The sequence below is a fragment of the Cebus imitator genome, unplaced genomic scaffold, assembly GCF_001604975.1.
Source record: "Cebus imitator isolate Cc_AM_T3 unplaced genomic scaffold, Cebus_imitator-1.0 Scaffold0, whole genome shotgun sequence".
Lineage (NCBI taxonomy): Eukaryota > Metazoa > Chordata > Mammalia > Primates > Cebidae > Cebus > Cebus imitator.
The window spans coordinates 1,271,992-1,284,993 of record NW_016107315.1 but is presented as its reverse complement, the minus strand read 5'-3'; the positions used below and the strand labels follow the sequence as shown (position 1 = coordinate 1,284,993).

Below are 13,002 nucleotides of genomic sequence, written 5' to 3'. Positions count from 1 at the left end.
GGAATTGTTTGGCAGGCAGACTGTGACAAAGCCCCCTTGTTTAAAGCATTTCTTTCTATGCAGATACCTAGTAGACACTTCAGAAAATTCTAGGTGGAAAGTATCTTCATATGCTTGACTCTGAATATGTTTGCCTTTCCTTGCGTACACAGGCTACCTTATTAGCTGGAGCCTCTAGAAAGCCTGCCAACTCAACAAAGCAGTGCTGACACTGGGACATGCGTATGGGTGGTGGCCTGTAACAGTCTGTGTGTTTATGCAGCATGAGGAACGGGCTACCATGCATGACCTGGCATATACGTTCCCAACAGCCTGGACGGAAAGGGTCTATAAACCCTACACAGTAAAGCAAGAAGTCTGTCAAAGCATCAGAATGAGAAATCCTTGCAGAACCAGAATCTTCCCCAGAGACATTAACTATACACGTAATCTTCCTTCAGGACAACAGCCCCCACAAGGTGAAAAAAACACAGCAATGTGTAAGTGGAGAAAAAAGTAAATTTTCTGGATAGAAAAAGGAACATATAGACAGTGGCCTGAGGAGTCACTTAAATCAGAGAGGTGAAGTAAGGAAAATTACCTCACAGCTTGTCTGCAGGGAAGTGGGTTCATTCTACAGTCAGAGCTGGTCCAACAGGAAACAACAGTATTTGCTGTCAGGACTGGGGACGCATTCCAGAAGAGAGGCAAGGAGCCCACTGTCTCAATGGCCACAGGTACTCGGAAGGGAAAAAGACTGTGACCTCAAAAACAGCCCCTGAAAGGATAGGGGTGTTTAAACTGCTCAGAACAGACTGGCTGGTATTTTAAATGTTTGAAGATGATAACAGAACTGAGGAAGGAGGGAGTGGCCTCACTTTAACATACTGACTTCCCTTTCTCAAGGGCTGCAAGGGGGAGCCTCATCAGGGGAGCCTGGCCTTTACCACATGCCCCTCCTGGCAGCTCCGCCAGACTGAGAAGGCAGACTCTGACGGGGAGGACCAGAAGCCCAGGACAAAGCCAAATGGCTTACAGGTGTACTTCCTTCCGGCTACCTCCATCCCTTTCCTCTTCCACCTTAGAGATTGCTTCCTCTTCCCAGCAGTTCTATTTCAACAGGACCAAGAAATTTGAGAGATAAGAATGGCCCCACCCTGACTGCATCCCAGTCAGTGGGCTTCTCCTTGTCTAGCTCCTAGAATGCAATTGCCCTGGCCTGCTCTGTCTGCTTCTAGGCAGGGGGAGGAGGCTCTTGCTTTTACCTCCATTTATGTGTCAGGGCAGACATGGCTCTAGCCTTTCCAACTCTTCCCCCCACCACTCCTACCCCACATCACCCCAGGACACACCAGCCATTTCCACGAGCTCTGTCCAGGTCAAGCCTCACACTGAGCAAGAGACTGCTTTCTAGTCCAATCTCTGCACACAGAAAGCATCAACCACAGTGGGATTTGCACATGTGCTCACACTGAAGATTAAGTAAAGAAGTGAGTATGTCCCTGAAGACTCCACTCTGAACACATTCAACCCGGCACACTTCTCAGCTGCGAGCAACTCTGCCCTGTCATAATCACATTTCCTTCTCTGAATTGCAAGTGTCAAACCCTAGGGGATAAGCTGGGCCATCAGCATCAATCAAACCCATGGAAACAGCTAGAGCTAGGCTAAGAAACCTCAGGTTAGGGAGCAAAATAAAAATGTAAACTACAGTTCCTTCAGAGAGAAAGGAAGGGTGTCTGAAGGAGAGAGAAGTAGAAGGGGTGTGAAGACCCACTCACCATGTCTTGAAAACACACACATACAGTACATGTGCTCAAGTCAGCAGCGGATTTTGGCTAAGTTGCCATAAATTATTACTGTGGGAACAAGTGGGTATTTGTTTAGCAGAGAAAAAGCAAGGCAAGTTGGGATTAAAAAGGAAAGAAAAAGTGGCAAACATAGACAGATGTAAGACTTATCAAGGCCAGGCCACCGGAAAAAAAGCGGTATCCATCATCAGAGACTCTTTAGGGTTACCTAAAGCCTGAGAGCATTCACTCAAAGAAACCCCAAGTTATAAACAAGCAAGGTGGCCACTCCAGCAACTGAACCCTAAAAGACATAGGGACACAGCTGCAGGATCCCTCCTGAGTACCCCCAAAGCATACTTTCTGCAGGAACTCTCCACACTGCCCACACAAGCACAGAGGGGAAATTTTGAGAACAAGTCAATTTTGGAATTAATGACTCTGCACAATTATAACCTTTCCTTCCCTCTAAAACCCAACCACAAGGGCACTCCTAGGCTTACATGCCGAACAAAACTTCTTGTTACTTTAAGAAGGGAAGGACGTACACGAAGAAAAACAGAAACCCCTACCTCACAGCTCACATGACAACAGGGTGAGGGCTTCCTTCTCTATTCAGCCACTAGGTTGCCCAAGTTTCATGGAAAAGGAAACTTAAAATATAAAGAATAAAAGTGGGTTGGGAAAGGAAACAGCCAGGGGAAGCTATAGATGCAGCTTATTAGGAAAGCTTGGGACAGAGATTGAACAGGTGGGCCTGTTCTGGAAGAAAGGAGAGGAAGGCAATCTTGGGAAGAAGGCAGTCTAGGTGGTCCTGCCCTGAAAAAGGGGAAAATAGAGCTGAGGGAGAAGGGCCACGGAGAGGGAGGCGGGGGCTGGGAAACGAAAGGCAGGGACCTAACAACTCCAGGTGTTGAAAGGGATGCAAAGTAGCAGGATTTAAATGTGAACGGGTGAATCCTCGAAGAGTGAAGGAGCAGAAAAGAGCTCAGTATCCCACTGGGGATTGAGGGATGGGGGTTCTAAGCACGAAGAGCCCCTGAGACGGGACGGACAAGGGGATGTCACCCTTGGGGGTCATGACTCCAGGCTGGGAAGTGGGGTAACAATTCGAAATGGCAAGGTGGGAGGTGGGCGAATTTTAGGCTGGCGTCTCAGAAGACAGACATTTAAGGTGGAAAGGGGAAGGGTCGCTCCCGGCTGGAGGCTACGGCGAGTAGGCGAGGGGCTCAGACTAGGCATACCCCCTAGTGTGGGAATGCCCAGCCTGGGTTTGCGGGGGAGGAAGGATTCGGGTCCCCAGGCTGGAACTCTCCGCGCAGGAGGGACCCCAGGGGCGTCTGGGCCGCGGCTGCCGCGCAGGGCCTCAGGAGGGGAGGGGGTCCCAGACTCACGCATTAACGTGCTGAAGGCCACGACGCCGAGCAGCCCCTGCAGGAAGATGCCGAAGCTGTGCATCAGCGCGCCGCTCTCGCAGCGGCCCGCCCCGGACGCGACTGTGGAGGGCGGCCCGCCCGGCAGTCCGCGGCTCGCGTTCCCGGCGGGGCCCTGCATCGCAGGCCTGGCGGGAGGGGCGCGGGGGCCCAGGGCCCGCCCGGCCTCGCTGCCTGCCGAGGCCGCGCCGCCAAACCCGCAGCCGGGAGCCCGAGCCCGAGCCCAAGCCCAAGCCCAAGCCCGAGCCGGTACCTCCGCCCGGCGGCCGACTCCGCGCCGCGCGTAACCCGACGTCTGAGACCGCGGCGCCTAATTGGCGCAGCCCTGGCTGGGGGCGGGCCTCGGCCGCGACTCCTCCCCCCTGAGGGGCAGGTCTCCGACCGGCCCAGGGGGCGGGGTCGCGGGTCCCACTCCCGCCTCGAGCAGCGCCACGCCCGCAGGTAGACAGGCCAGGTGGGCCGCCAGCGCAGACCGGAATGAGAGCCGGGAATCACAAGCTCCAGGTCCAGAGGTAGGAGCTAGGACGGCCTGTGGCCAAATTATTTTTCCCTCTAAGGCAAATCCCTTATATCCCGGAGAATTTATTAACATTCCTGGATTCCACCCTCAGAGATCCCGATTCAGTAGTTGTGGGGTGGGGCCCAATAGTTTGCAGCCTGGATTATTCTGAAGCGAGTGAATAAGGAAAACAATCTAAGACTGAGCACAGGAGTCTTCCTTCCAACCCAGACATTAGTCTTTTTCCTACTTCCCTAGCTCAAGGCTTATCGAGTCTATTTTCTTTTTTTCATAGACATAATTTAAATGATCACCTGAATCCAATCACTTTCATTTTGAAATATACAACGTTTCACACTGAAAACCTGACATGCACATATCCCACTTTATTCACTTAGGGTGCACAACTATCTTTTGAGCATAAAAGACAAATGGTTGGTATTTGCCAGGCTCCAACTCCCCCTGCACAGACTCCCATTTAACCCTTTCCAACTCCTCAGAACTTGCACTCTGCCTTTTCCAAGAGCCCGAGTCCCCATTCTCTCATCCAACCTTCCGGGTCCAGTCTAGGCTCTCTCAGGCAGGACACATCTTGTTGGTGCTCTAGAGCCCCTGATCTTCCTGCTGCAGAACGTCAGTGAACACATGGTGTGAATCCAGTTGATGCTGAGCTACATGTTTTCAACAGTAAATATCATCTCTAGGAAAGAGTTTCCCTATTAAATAGGCCCCCCCATTCCAATTACCTAAGAGGGTTAAATGCTATCTAAAAGCTCTCTTGGTGAACAGGAATATTAACCTGATTAGAGAATAAAAATGCAGTTCTCCAGCCTTCTCTTACATTTTCACACCTCTATGCCTTTGCTGCATGGATGCCATTCCCTTTTCCCTGCCCCATGAACTGCTCCTCATGTGTCAAGGCCTACCTGACCTCTCTCTTTCCCTCTTGCTCCCAGATTACCCTGTGTGTACCATTCCACCAAAACTTCTCAGACTGCTAAGTTTGACAGCTGTAGAAATGTCTCCCTCCTACAGCTATGTGTGAGCCTCCTGAGGGCAGGAATGGTTTTTATTCACCCTTCAATTCAAATTCAACATAGTGCCTGGCACAGAGAACATGCGACAAAATGCTTAATTTAAATGGAATTTTAATTTATAAAATTTTAAGCTCTCCACAAGTACTGGCCGTGGGCAAATACAGAAAATCAGATTAAGAAAACAAATGGATAAGGGAAAATTAAAATTCCATGACTGTCTTTATTCTAAGAGGGATCTTATGAGGATGCTCAACAGTTAGCAGTTCACGTTTAGAGAGAATCAAACAAGAGGCTACATCTTAAAGCAGAAGAGACTGTAGTTGGGCGTAGGGAGATTATTGATTGAAGACACAGGCAGCTCAAGGAAAACTGCACACAGAGCTGAAAAGTGATGTTTTTGACAAAGAATTGTTCTGCACATCCAGCTGTGGAGGAATCCTTAAGGCTCACAGAGGAACAAACAAGCAGTCGTCAGAGATCAGAGGCAGAATCCCCAATGCCAGGAGCAGGGTTGCTGTGGAGAAATTCTGCTCTTCCTATCTTTCCTGAACTGGAATTAAAAAGCACCTAAATCTAGAAGGGAAAGGTTGAGACAGCAAGAGAGGGGAAAGAATTCTGGAATTTTATTAAAGTAGGAAGGAATTTCTCATCCATTTGGAAATGATTCTCTGAGGTCCCACTGGAAAGAGTTTTGAAAAATTTACTCTGGCCAAAATGCCTTCCTTGTTGTCAAATCAGCACAAAGTTAAGGTTAAACATAGCTTAAGACCTGTTTTCCTTAGTTTTCTCACAACCACTTAAAACTGTCATAATGTACCACAAGTTTATATACAATCATATTTACAAAAAAACACGCAAAATATTAATCCAAAATAGTTTTTTTTTAATCCTTTGAAATTATACCATCAAACTTGATGGGAGTTATTTTATTAGGTATTCTTGTGCATACTTAAGTGTACTTTTATCTTCAATGCATAACTTTTGAAATTAAGAGGAAAAACAGCAAGGAGGAAGGATACAATGCAATAAGCATTTGATTTTGTTCTAAATGAGCAGCTTAAAAAAAAGGCAAAATACATTAAACAAAGTGCATCAGTTCCAAGTCAGTATTAAAAAAGAGGCCTAAGGACAGTGCTGGAACCAGCCAGGAGTCCCTCCCTGGCAGGCCTCTGATTGTCTTTTGAGAATATTCAATGAAAAACAAACAAACAAACAAACAAACCAACCAAAAAAAAAAAAAAAAAAAAAAAAAAAAAAAAAAAACCAAAAAAAAAAAAAAAAAGAAGAAGAAGAAAGGAAGGGAGGGAAAAGGGAAAATAAATGAGCACTTAAAATCTCAAGAGAAACATTCAAACTACCTTCTCCAGAGATTCTTGCAAAAGGAGCTAAGGGACTGCCCAACTTTAATTTTGCCTAAGCTTTGTAACCTCCCTCAATCATCTGCTTTGTGACTTGATTTGCCCTAAAAGCCTACCCTCATCCTTTCAGCACTTTTGTCCACCTCCATTCTGCTAAGCTAGGTATGCAGTTAGATTGAATAAACCATGTAGAAACCCTTAGGCCTGAGTTTCCACACATCCTGAGAACAGGCACCCCCATTAGCAATGGTGGCACCATTTCACTAGAAGGCACCATTTGCCTCCAGAAATAATGGGAGAGGCTCTTGCCTCCCACTGATCAGGGTCCATGCTTTTCTGCTGGTGTTGGAGACTTGTCCCGCAAGGCTGTGGCTTCTCTCTTAAACCAGTCCTTTGTGATAGGCCATAGCACCAGGACAGACCCAAAATAAGTCAAAATAAATATTAAGTCAAAAAAGACGTAAGAGGGAAGTTTTAGGCCTACTTCTCTATCTCCCCAACTCTCCACTCCTGGTTCTGCTGGTTCTTGTGAAAATCTCAGGCTTCTTAGATACCATGCCCAAGAAAATGACTCTGCAGTGCATTTGCCACCAACCACCATCTACATCTCCCCATAATGCTGCCCTCAGAAACAACGCTGCCTGTGTGGTCTGGGACAAGCACTGAAAAAACATCCCTGGGACCACCCTTGGAGTGGGCCTGGAACCAGATTCGTTTGGACTGAGCATTGAATTTAAAACTTATGCCCAAACTCCAAGTCATAGGTAGCTTGTTTGGATAAATTCAAGTTTCCAAAGTATGCACATTCTCACATAAGGGGTGGGAGTCATCAAAACTCACTAGTAAAACATCTGAAGTGAACAAAGTCAAAGAATTATAGTCGCAAGAAAGTAACATTTCTTTTTGGTTTTGCAGGAGGCTCTCTGTCCTATTTCTGAGTCAGCACCATGATAAACATATGGTTGTTTACAGTGGACCCAGGGACAAGGAAATCCAAGCTTGAAAAGGGGGCATCTGGTCCCCACCAAGATTTATACTTCATTTTTTTCTAGTGATGCCTTCTTCTCATTCAGCTTCATAAGGCCAACAGATTTCCTACTGATAATGCAGAACACTTTTGAATCAGTGTGTGCACACACACGGCACATATTCAATACATAGGATCAGAGTTCAAATCCAAGGCGTGTTCCACTGTTGAGGCTAAACTAACAACTCTCTCAGAGCTTCTGTGGGAATCAACTAAACCAGTAAATGGTGTCTCAAATAGAACAATATTTGGTGACACAGGTGCCAAGAAAATATAATTGCCTGTGACAGTTTTCCCAATATTCCCAACTAGATGACCTGATGTTCTGTGTCCCTCAGAAACACTTTTTGGCTTGAGAGAGGGAAATGATTCTGAGTCCTACTCTTCCTAAGGCTTGCTAAAGCTTTTAAAATGTATTCAGGTACCACAATAGTGACTGAATTGGTACTAAAGAGTGAATAAAATGTATCCAGGTTCTCTGGAAGCTAAGGTCCAATTGTCTTCTCTCTCACAGTGAAAATAATTTTACTTCCAGGAGAAAAGGCATATTAAGGCTAAGTTCTGAACTAGTTTTCTATGTTTGCTTCTATTATAAATCAATAAATATTCACCAAGAAGTTCATCTTTTCCAGAGGTTGGTGTAAGTACCCTTCCCCGACCTCACATATCTATAACATAAATGCTAGGAGATACCTGCATTGCTGAAGAAAGGCAGATGGGGTGCAAGCTTCCATTAATGCATTCCCTGCATTAGCCACTTCAACTCTGCTTCAAATGAGAAGGATAAAGATGGTTTACAAAGGAAAGCAGCACAGTCCCCAGAAGCCCACAAAATATAGTCAAAAAGTCATAGAAAATCTTCATGGGCAGCAAAAGGGTTTCCCTAGCACACTAATGTAGCAGTACTAGTCTAATATTGGTCAGCCAGCTTTTCAAGGTCCAGGAGGATGAAATAGTCCATTAACCTGTCTTCTAAACTTGTCAATTCAGGGTAAAAAAAAAAAATGAGTCATGAGAAATTTTTTGACCTCCAACAGGCTGTGGGCCCAGCTGCAGGTGAAATCCAGACAAATACAGTTCCCTCACAATGTAACTGTTATAAATTTAAGAAGCTGGTCTCTCTAAAAAACAAAGTTCATGCACTTATGTGCAACATACCAACATTTTACCCCAACATGGTGAGCTATTATCTGGCTTGAACTGTTTCAGCATCACAGTAACCAGATCTTCATTGTTATCCAGCCCAGTCCCAACAGTTTTATGAGGTAAATGAAATCCAAATTTTAAGTTAAAAAAATGTCCTGTGCTAAATTCCCAAACAATTATCTTCGCTTACATAATACATGGGAGTCAGGGCTGGGGGATAGAATTCTTTAAGCAATTGCCTAATAAACTCTATCTTAGTAGGATAATGCAAGAAATATTAAGGGAAACCCAATTACTTGACCATTTAGAGTCAGCCTTTCTATAGGAGAAAAGCTGGGCTTGAATAATCATGATGTAAACAAGCCTGTCGGGCTCTGACTCTGCCCAGATCAGAGACTACTTAGGGCTGTATGTTTCACCCTTCAGGGGCTTCATCCCTTCACCTGTGAAGGGAGGTGATTCTAACATTCCATGGTTCCTGGAGAAGTCAGAAGAGAGACAAAATAATGTAATCATTGTTCTTGTGTTTGGTGTATTCCCTCTTATATTATCTTATTTAGGAAAATATATTGCATTTTCCTAAATAAGATAATAACAAAAGGCCCTAAACATTAATTCCAGAAATTTTGTTCCACTGTTCTTCCTCAAGGGGCCCTCTTTGCCTTAGTGCCTTGATTGAACTCTCAGGAAATTTCAATAAGCAAGATCACCACCACCACCGCCACTACCCACCAAAAGCTTAATGTTTAATGCTAATTATTCCTTAGCATTCCCTATATATCCTTCTCTTTCACAAACACAGAATCAATCTAATTTTTAAAAACTTGATCTCTATGTTTCAAACATATTAATTTTTACTTAAATGAAGCTTCTTCCCAGATTTTTCTGGTAGGCACCTAAGCAAAGAGTTAATGCTTTAATGTATGATTTAGTTGTAGGGCTTGAGTTAAGCTGGTCCATGAATTATCCAATGAAGAGAGGCTCCAGACTATTTGCCAGTGTCCACAAAAATAGCTTGGCATGGTGGGGAATGGAAAAAAAAAATCTCAATCAATTAAAATTTGCAATATTTCCTTATATTTGTAGAGCTGTTTAGACTTTACCCGGTTTGCAGGCTTAAAACATTTTCAAATCCTGAGGAAGAATGATTGGGTTATAAATTTGTAGGTGATTAAGATTAAAAAAAATTCAGCAAAGCAAACCATTTAAGGGAGGCAACCTATATGTATTTTTCCTCACTCCTCATGACTAGAATAGTACAGCAAATGCTATTATTCTATAATAGCTAGCAATGGAATCATAAGTGAAAATTCACCTGGAGTTTCACGTTAACTTGAGCTGGGTTAAAGATAAAAGAATACTGAGTTATTTAAATGGGAATCCTCAGACTAAAGGTTATATTCAATTTAAAGGATTAGCTGAAAAAAGTCTAAGTGTGGCTAGGCAAAGAGGTTTCCAAAATCCTTAACGACATCTCAACATTTAGCCAGCCACTGAGGACACTGCTACAGAAACCCCATGCTCTGTGTTACCCTCCAAAACATGTTTTCTGTGCTGTGCTTCTACACTGGAGACACCTGGAAAGGACAAATAGGCTTCGCTGTGGGTCCATGGAACACCTACTGATTTTTACCCAAGGTAAAGACCCCTAGAAATAAAATAGAGGTAGACAAACAACTCTAGAGAAAAGTAAACACAAAATAAAAGTCACTGAAGTCCATCTGAGAATGAAAAGGGGGAGAGCAATTAAATGGAAATACAGTCTTTGTGATGTTACTTAACACAGGCAGCCCAGGCTGGGTCAAGATAGATAACAGTAACAGTAGAGTTCTTAGATGGGGTCAGTTAAGGAACTGGTGTAAGTGCCCACATTATGTTTTTAAGAAAGCAAACAGATTCCCCCCCTCCAAATTCTGTCATAATTTTAGTGTTCATGTAGCTTAAAAATGGCATCATACAAAAAACCTCATACATGGCTGTAAGCTCAATTATTAACAGAGGTAGTAAACAAAGGAACTCCTAAGAATAGATTTTAAAATGGATCAAAGTGTGACTATACATTCAAAACCCTAGAGCCACATAATCATCCCCAAAATGAACTGTTTTAATTTTAAAAAGCTTAAAAACACAATGACAAAGAAGCACTGATATGCCTTAGGCACAGTCCCAAATCAGTGCTGACTTAAAGCTATGTCCTCTCTTTCCAAGAAAAAGAAAGCAGAGAACAAAGTTCAATCTACAATGGGAAGGAACAGAATGAAAACAACCAAAAGGGTGCTTTCCAGCAGCCTAGGTTATTCTTTGTTTTCAGGCCACACCACTGGAAATGCTTTTCTTCTTATATAAGTCTTTTCTTTACAACCTTAATTTTTTTAAAACTGCCATCTGCTGAACAAGAGATGTCCACATTTCCACTGGCAGGCGATCCACTTCTGTGCACAGTTTTTGCTTCCTCACTGTTAGTCTTCCTTCCCCGAAAGTGCAAAGAGAGCAAGCTGACACCTGCAGGGCCCAGAGCCCCAGGACTATTACAGTTCCACTTATAAAGCAGGGTGAAGGATTTGCTGCATTTGTGCTTCAAAGATCCAGCTCACTTTGGTTGTCCTTCTCAGTTGGCAAACTGCTCATAAAAAGCAAACTTGATCCTTTCTATGTGATGGCAAAGTTTGATGGCAGGGCCCAATTTTAAGTCCATGCACTCTTGAACAGTGGGTAGGGTAAGGAGTAATAGGGCCTGCCCATCAATTTCCTGTTAAAGCACAAAAGACAAATTATGATGTGCACATGGAAAGGCAGCTTAATCATGACAGCCTCTCTTCACTTTAGCTTTGTCAACATTAGAGTCCCTGTGCTTTTCTTTCCTTACTTTTTCGTCTTAGGTATCACACACTGCTTTTTAAGTGACTCCATAGTCCCCCATACTAATGAAGCTTCAGAATTAACAAAGTTTTACTGAGCACAATAAAGTCTGACTAAGGATAAGAATCCATTCCACAGAGTTTATGCCCCATAGAAATTTAGTAAACTAACCAGCCCTGTAACTGACAGCTAATTGTGCCATCTTTTTAGAGGGCTCCTTCTAAATCTGAAACAAAGTATTAACTATAAACTTCAATGTTTTCTTACTCTGTAACATTCATTAAAAACCTGATAAGCTCTTGAACCTTCCTAATTATCTAAACAAAACTTATTTCAATGTTTAAGGCCACTGAATATTTATGTTTCAGCAAGCTTGCCTTAAAACTGACCACCGCTCTAGAGGCTAACATTACAGATGCTAATTTTTTTTAAACAAGCAAATCATTATTTTTGAAAAGATGAGGTCAATTAAGCATGGCATACTTGATATTGGAGGGATGGAATAAAATTCCTGGGAAAAACTGGAATGCAATGATAATCTGTTTCAGCTGTGGAGCAAATCTGATACAAACTTTTTATTATCTTTCGACCTCTAAAAATGGAATTAAGACATTCTTTTCTTTTGGATCAAAACATTTTTCCTAAAACTTGTAAATAAATTATTGACTATTACATCCATAATTCTTTGCTAAAGAGACATTACTAAAAACTATAGAGATCTGTGATTACCTGGTCTAGGAATATTCTTGCTAGTGGAGCACAGTCAGTGGATCTGATGAACCGCACAACGTCTGCCACACTCCACTTCAAGGGGTTACTGTCCAGGTGAAGCCTTTCAGCAACTTCAATCCGTATTTCCTTCATTCCCCACAAAACAATCAAACCAAAAGGTGTAAGGCTATTTTATCCTAAAAAAGTCTCTCTACATAAATGCATAATCTTTCAAGACATGATTTAAAGTGGTCTTAGGACACGATTTCTCCCAGCAAAGACCCACATGCAGTAGGTACTCAGGAAATGTTTGTCTTTTATAATACAAAATATCAATGGGAATTAATTTCCAAGTTTCAGGATAATTTGGACAATTTAACAAAGAAAAATAGAACACTAACTTAATTCCTGTTCCTTAGTGTTGTATATGCTATATAATGTTCATATGTATATAGTAAACATACTAAACCAAATGGCTTAACCAGAATCAAAAGGGTAATTCTTTTTCTACAAATCATATATATTATGAAAAATATTAAAAAGACAGTTTTTCCAAAACTAAATGACAAGTTAAAACTAAGCTAGCCATGGAACATTTTTTTTGTTTGCTTTAATTAAAACAAGCAGCTACTCTAGCGCAGACTTCTCCCCTGTAAGTAGGTGACCTCAACTAATCCTTGAAACACATGTAAATCAATGCACTTGGGATCGCTTTACAAGAGATCCTGGAAATTCTATATAAGTTTGTATTGAAAGAAGTAGAATGCCAATATCATTAATAACCATATTCCAGAGGGAAAATCTAGAGAGAAAAATAAAAAAGAAACTATTTTTTAAATGGTACCTTTGGTGAAGGAGGTTTATTTTCATCATCAGAAAATGAAAAGGTATGAAGCTCCCTTTTTCTCCTTTGTCTATCTGGAGGCAGCGATGTGGACATCTCACTTTGGGTGGGAGAGGAGGAGCATGACTTTTTTTCTGACATTTCTGATTCTTCCTGTAACTCATCCTGCTGCTCGGATGTACTGCCTTCACTTAGGGAATCATCATCCCCTTCATCTGGGTCATCCTCATCTTCACCCCCACTTCCCTGCAGGAAAAGGAGAGAAGTCTCATTGAAATTCAGGACATCAATCTCAGGTTTCATATAATTAAAAAAAAAA

At 42.9% G+C, this 13,002-nt stretch overlaps 2 protein-coding genes across 8 annotated transcripts in view; both read right to left on the bottom strand.

Moving 5' to 3' along the window:
- STIMATE (STIM activating enhancer) overlaps positions 1 to 3,473 on the bottom strand; it is a 60,678-nt gene extending 57,205 nt beyond the window's left edge. For 3 of the 4 annotated variants that reach the window (XR_001827849.2, XR_001827842.2, XM_037730623.1), the window contains exon 1: positions 3,164 to 3,472. Coding sequence is in view for 2 of the 4 variants with exons in the window: in XM_037730623.1 (XP_037586551.1) it covers positions 3,164 to 3,323 (160 nt within the window). In the remaining 2 variants the exon portion in view is untranslated. Of the gene's footprint in view, positions 1 to 3,163 lie in introns of all 4 variants that reach the window. The other variant, XM_017537628.1, reaches the window with a different exon arrangement.
- Positions 3,474 to 10,180: 6,707 nt separating this feature from the next.
- SFMBT1 (Scm like with four mbt domains 1) overlaps positions 10,181 to 13,002 on the bottom strand; it is a 157,385-nt gene continuing 154,563 nt past the window's right edge. For all 4 annotated transcript variants that reach the window (XM_037728245.1, XM_017536410.2, XM_037728464.1 and 1 more), the window contains 3 exons: positions 12,684 to 12,929; positions 11,858 to 11,986; positions 10,181 to 11,018 (listed from right to left, as the gene is read on the bottom strand). In XM_037728245.1, coding sequence (XP_037584173.1) covers positions 10,878 to 11,018; positions 11,858 to 11,986; positions 12,684 to 12,929 — 516 coding nt within the window. In that variant the 3' untranslated portion in view covers positions 10,181 to 10,877. The remainder of the gene's footprint in view (positions 11,019 to 11,857; positions 11,987 to 12,683; positions 12,930 to 13,002) is intronic.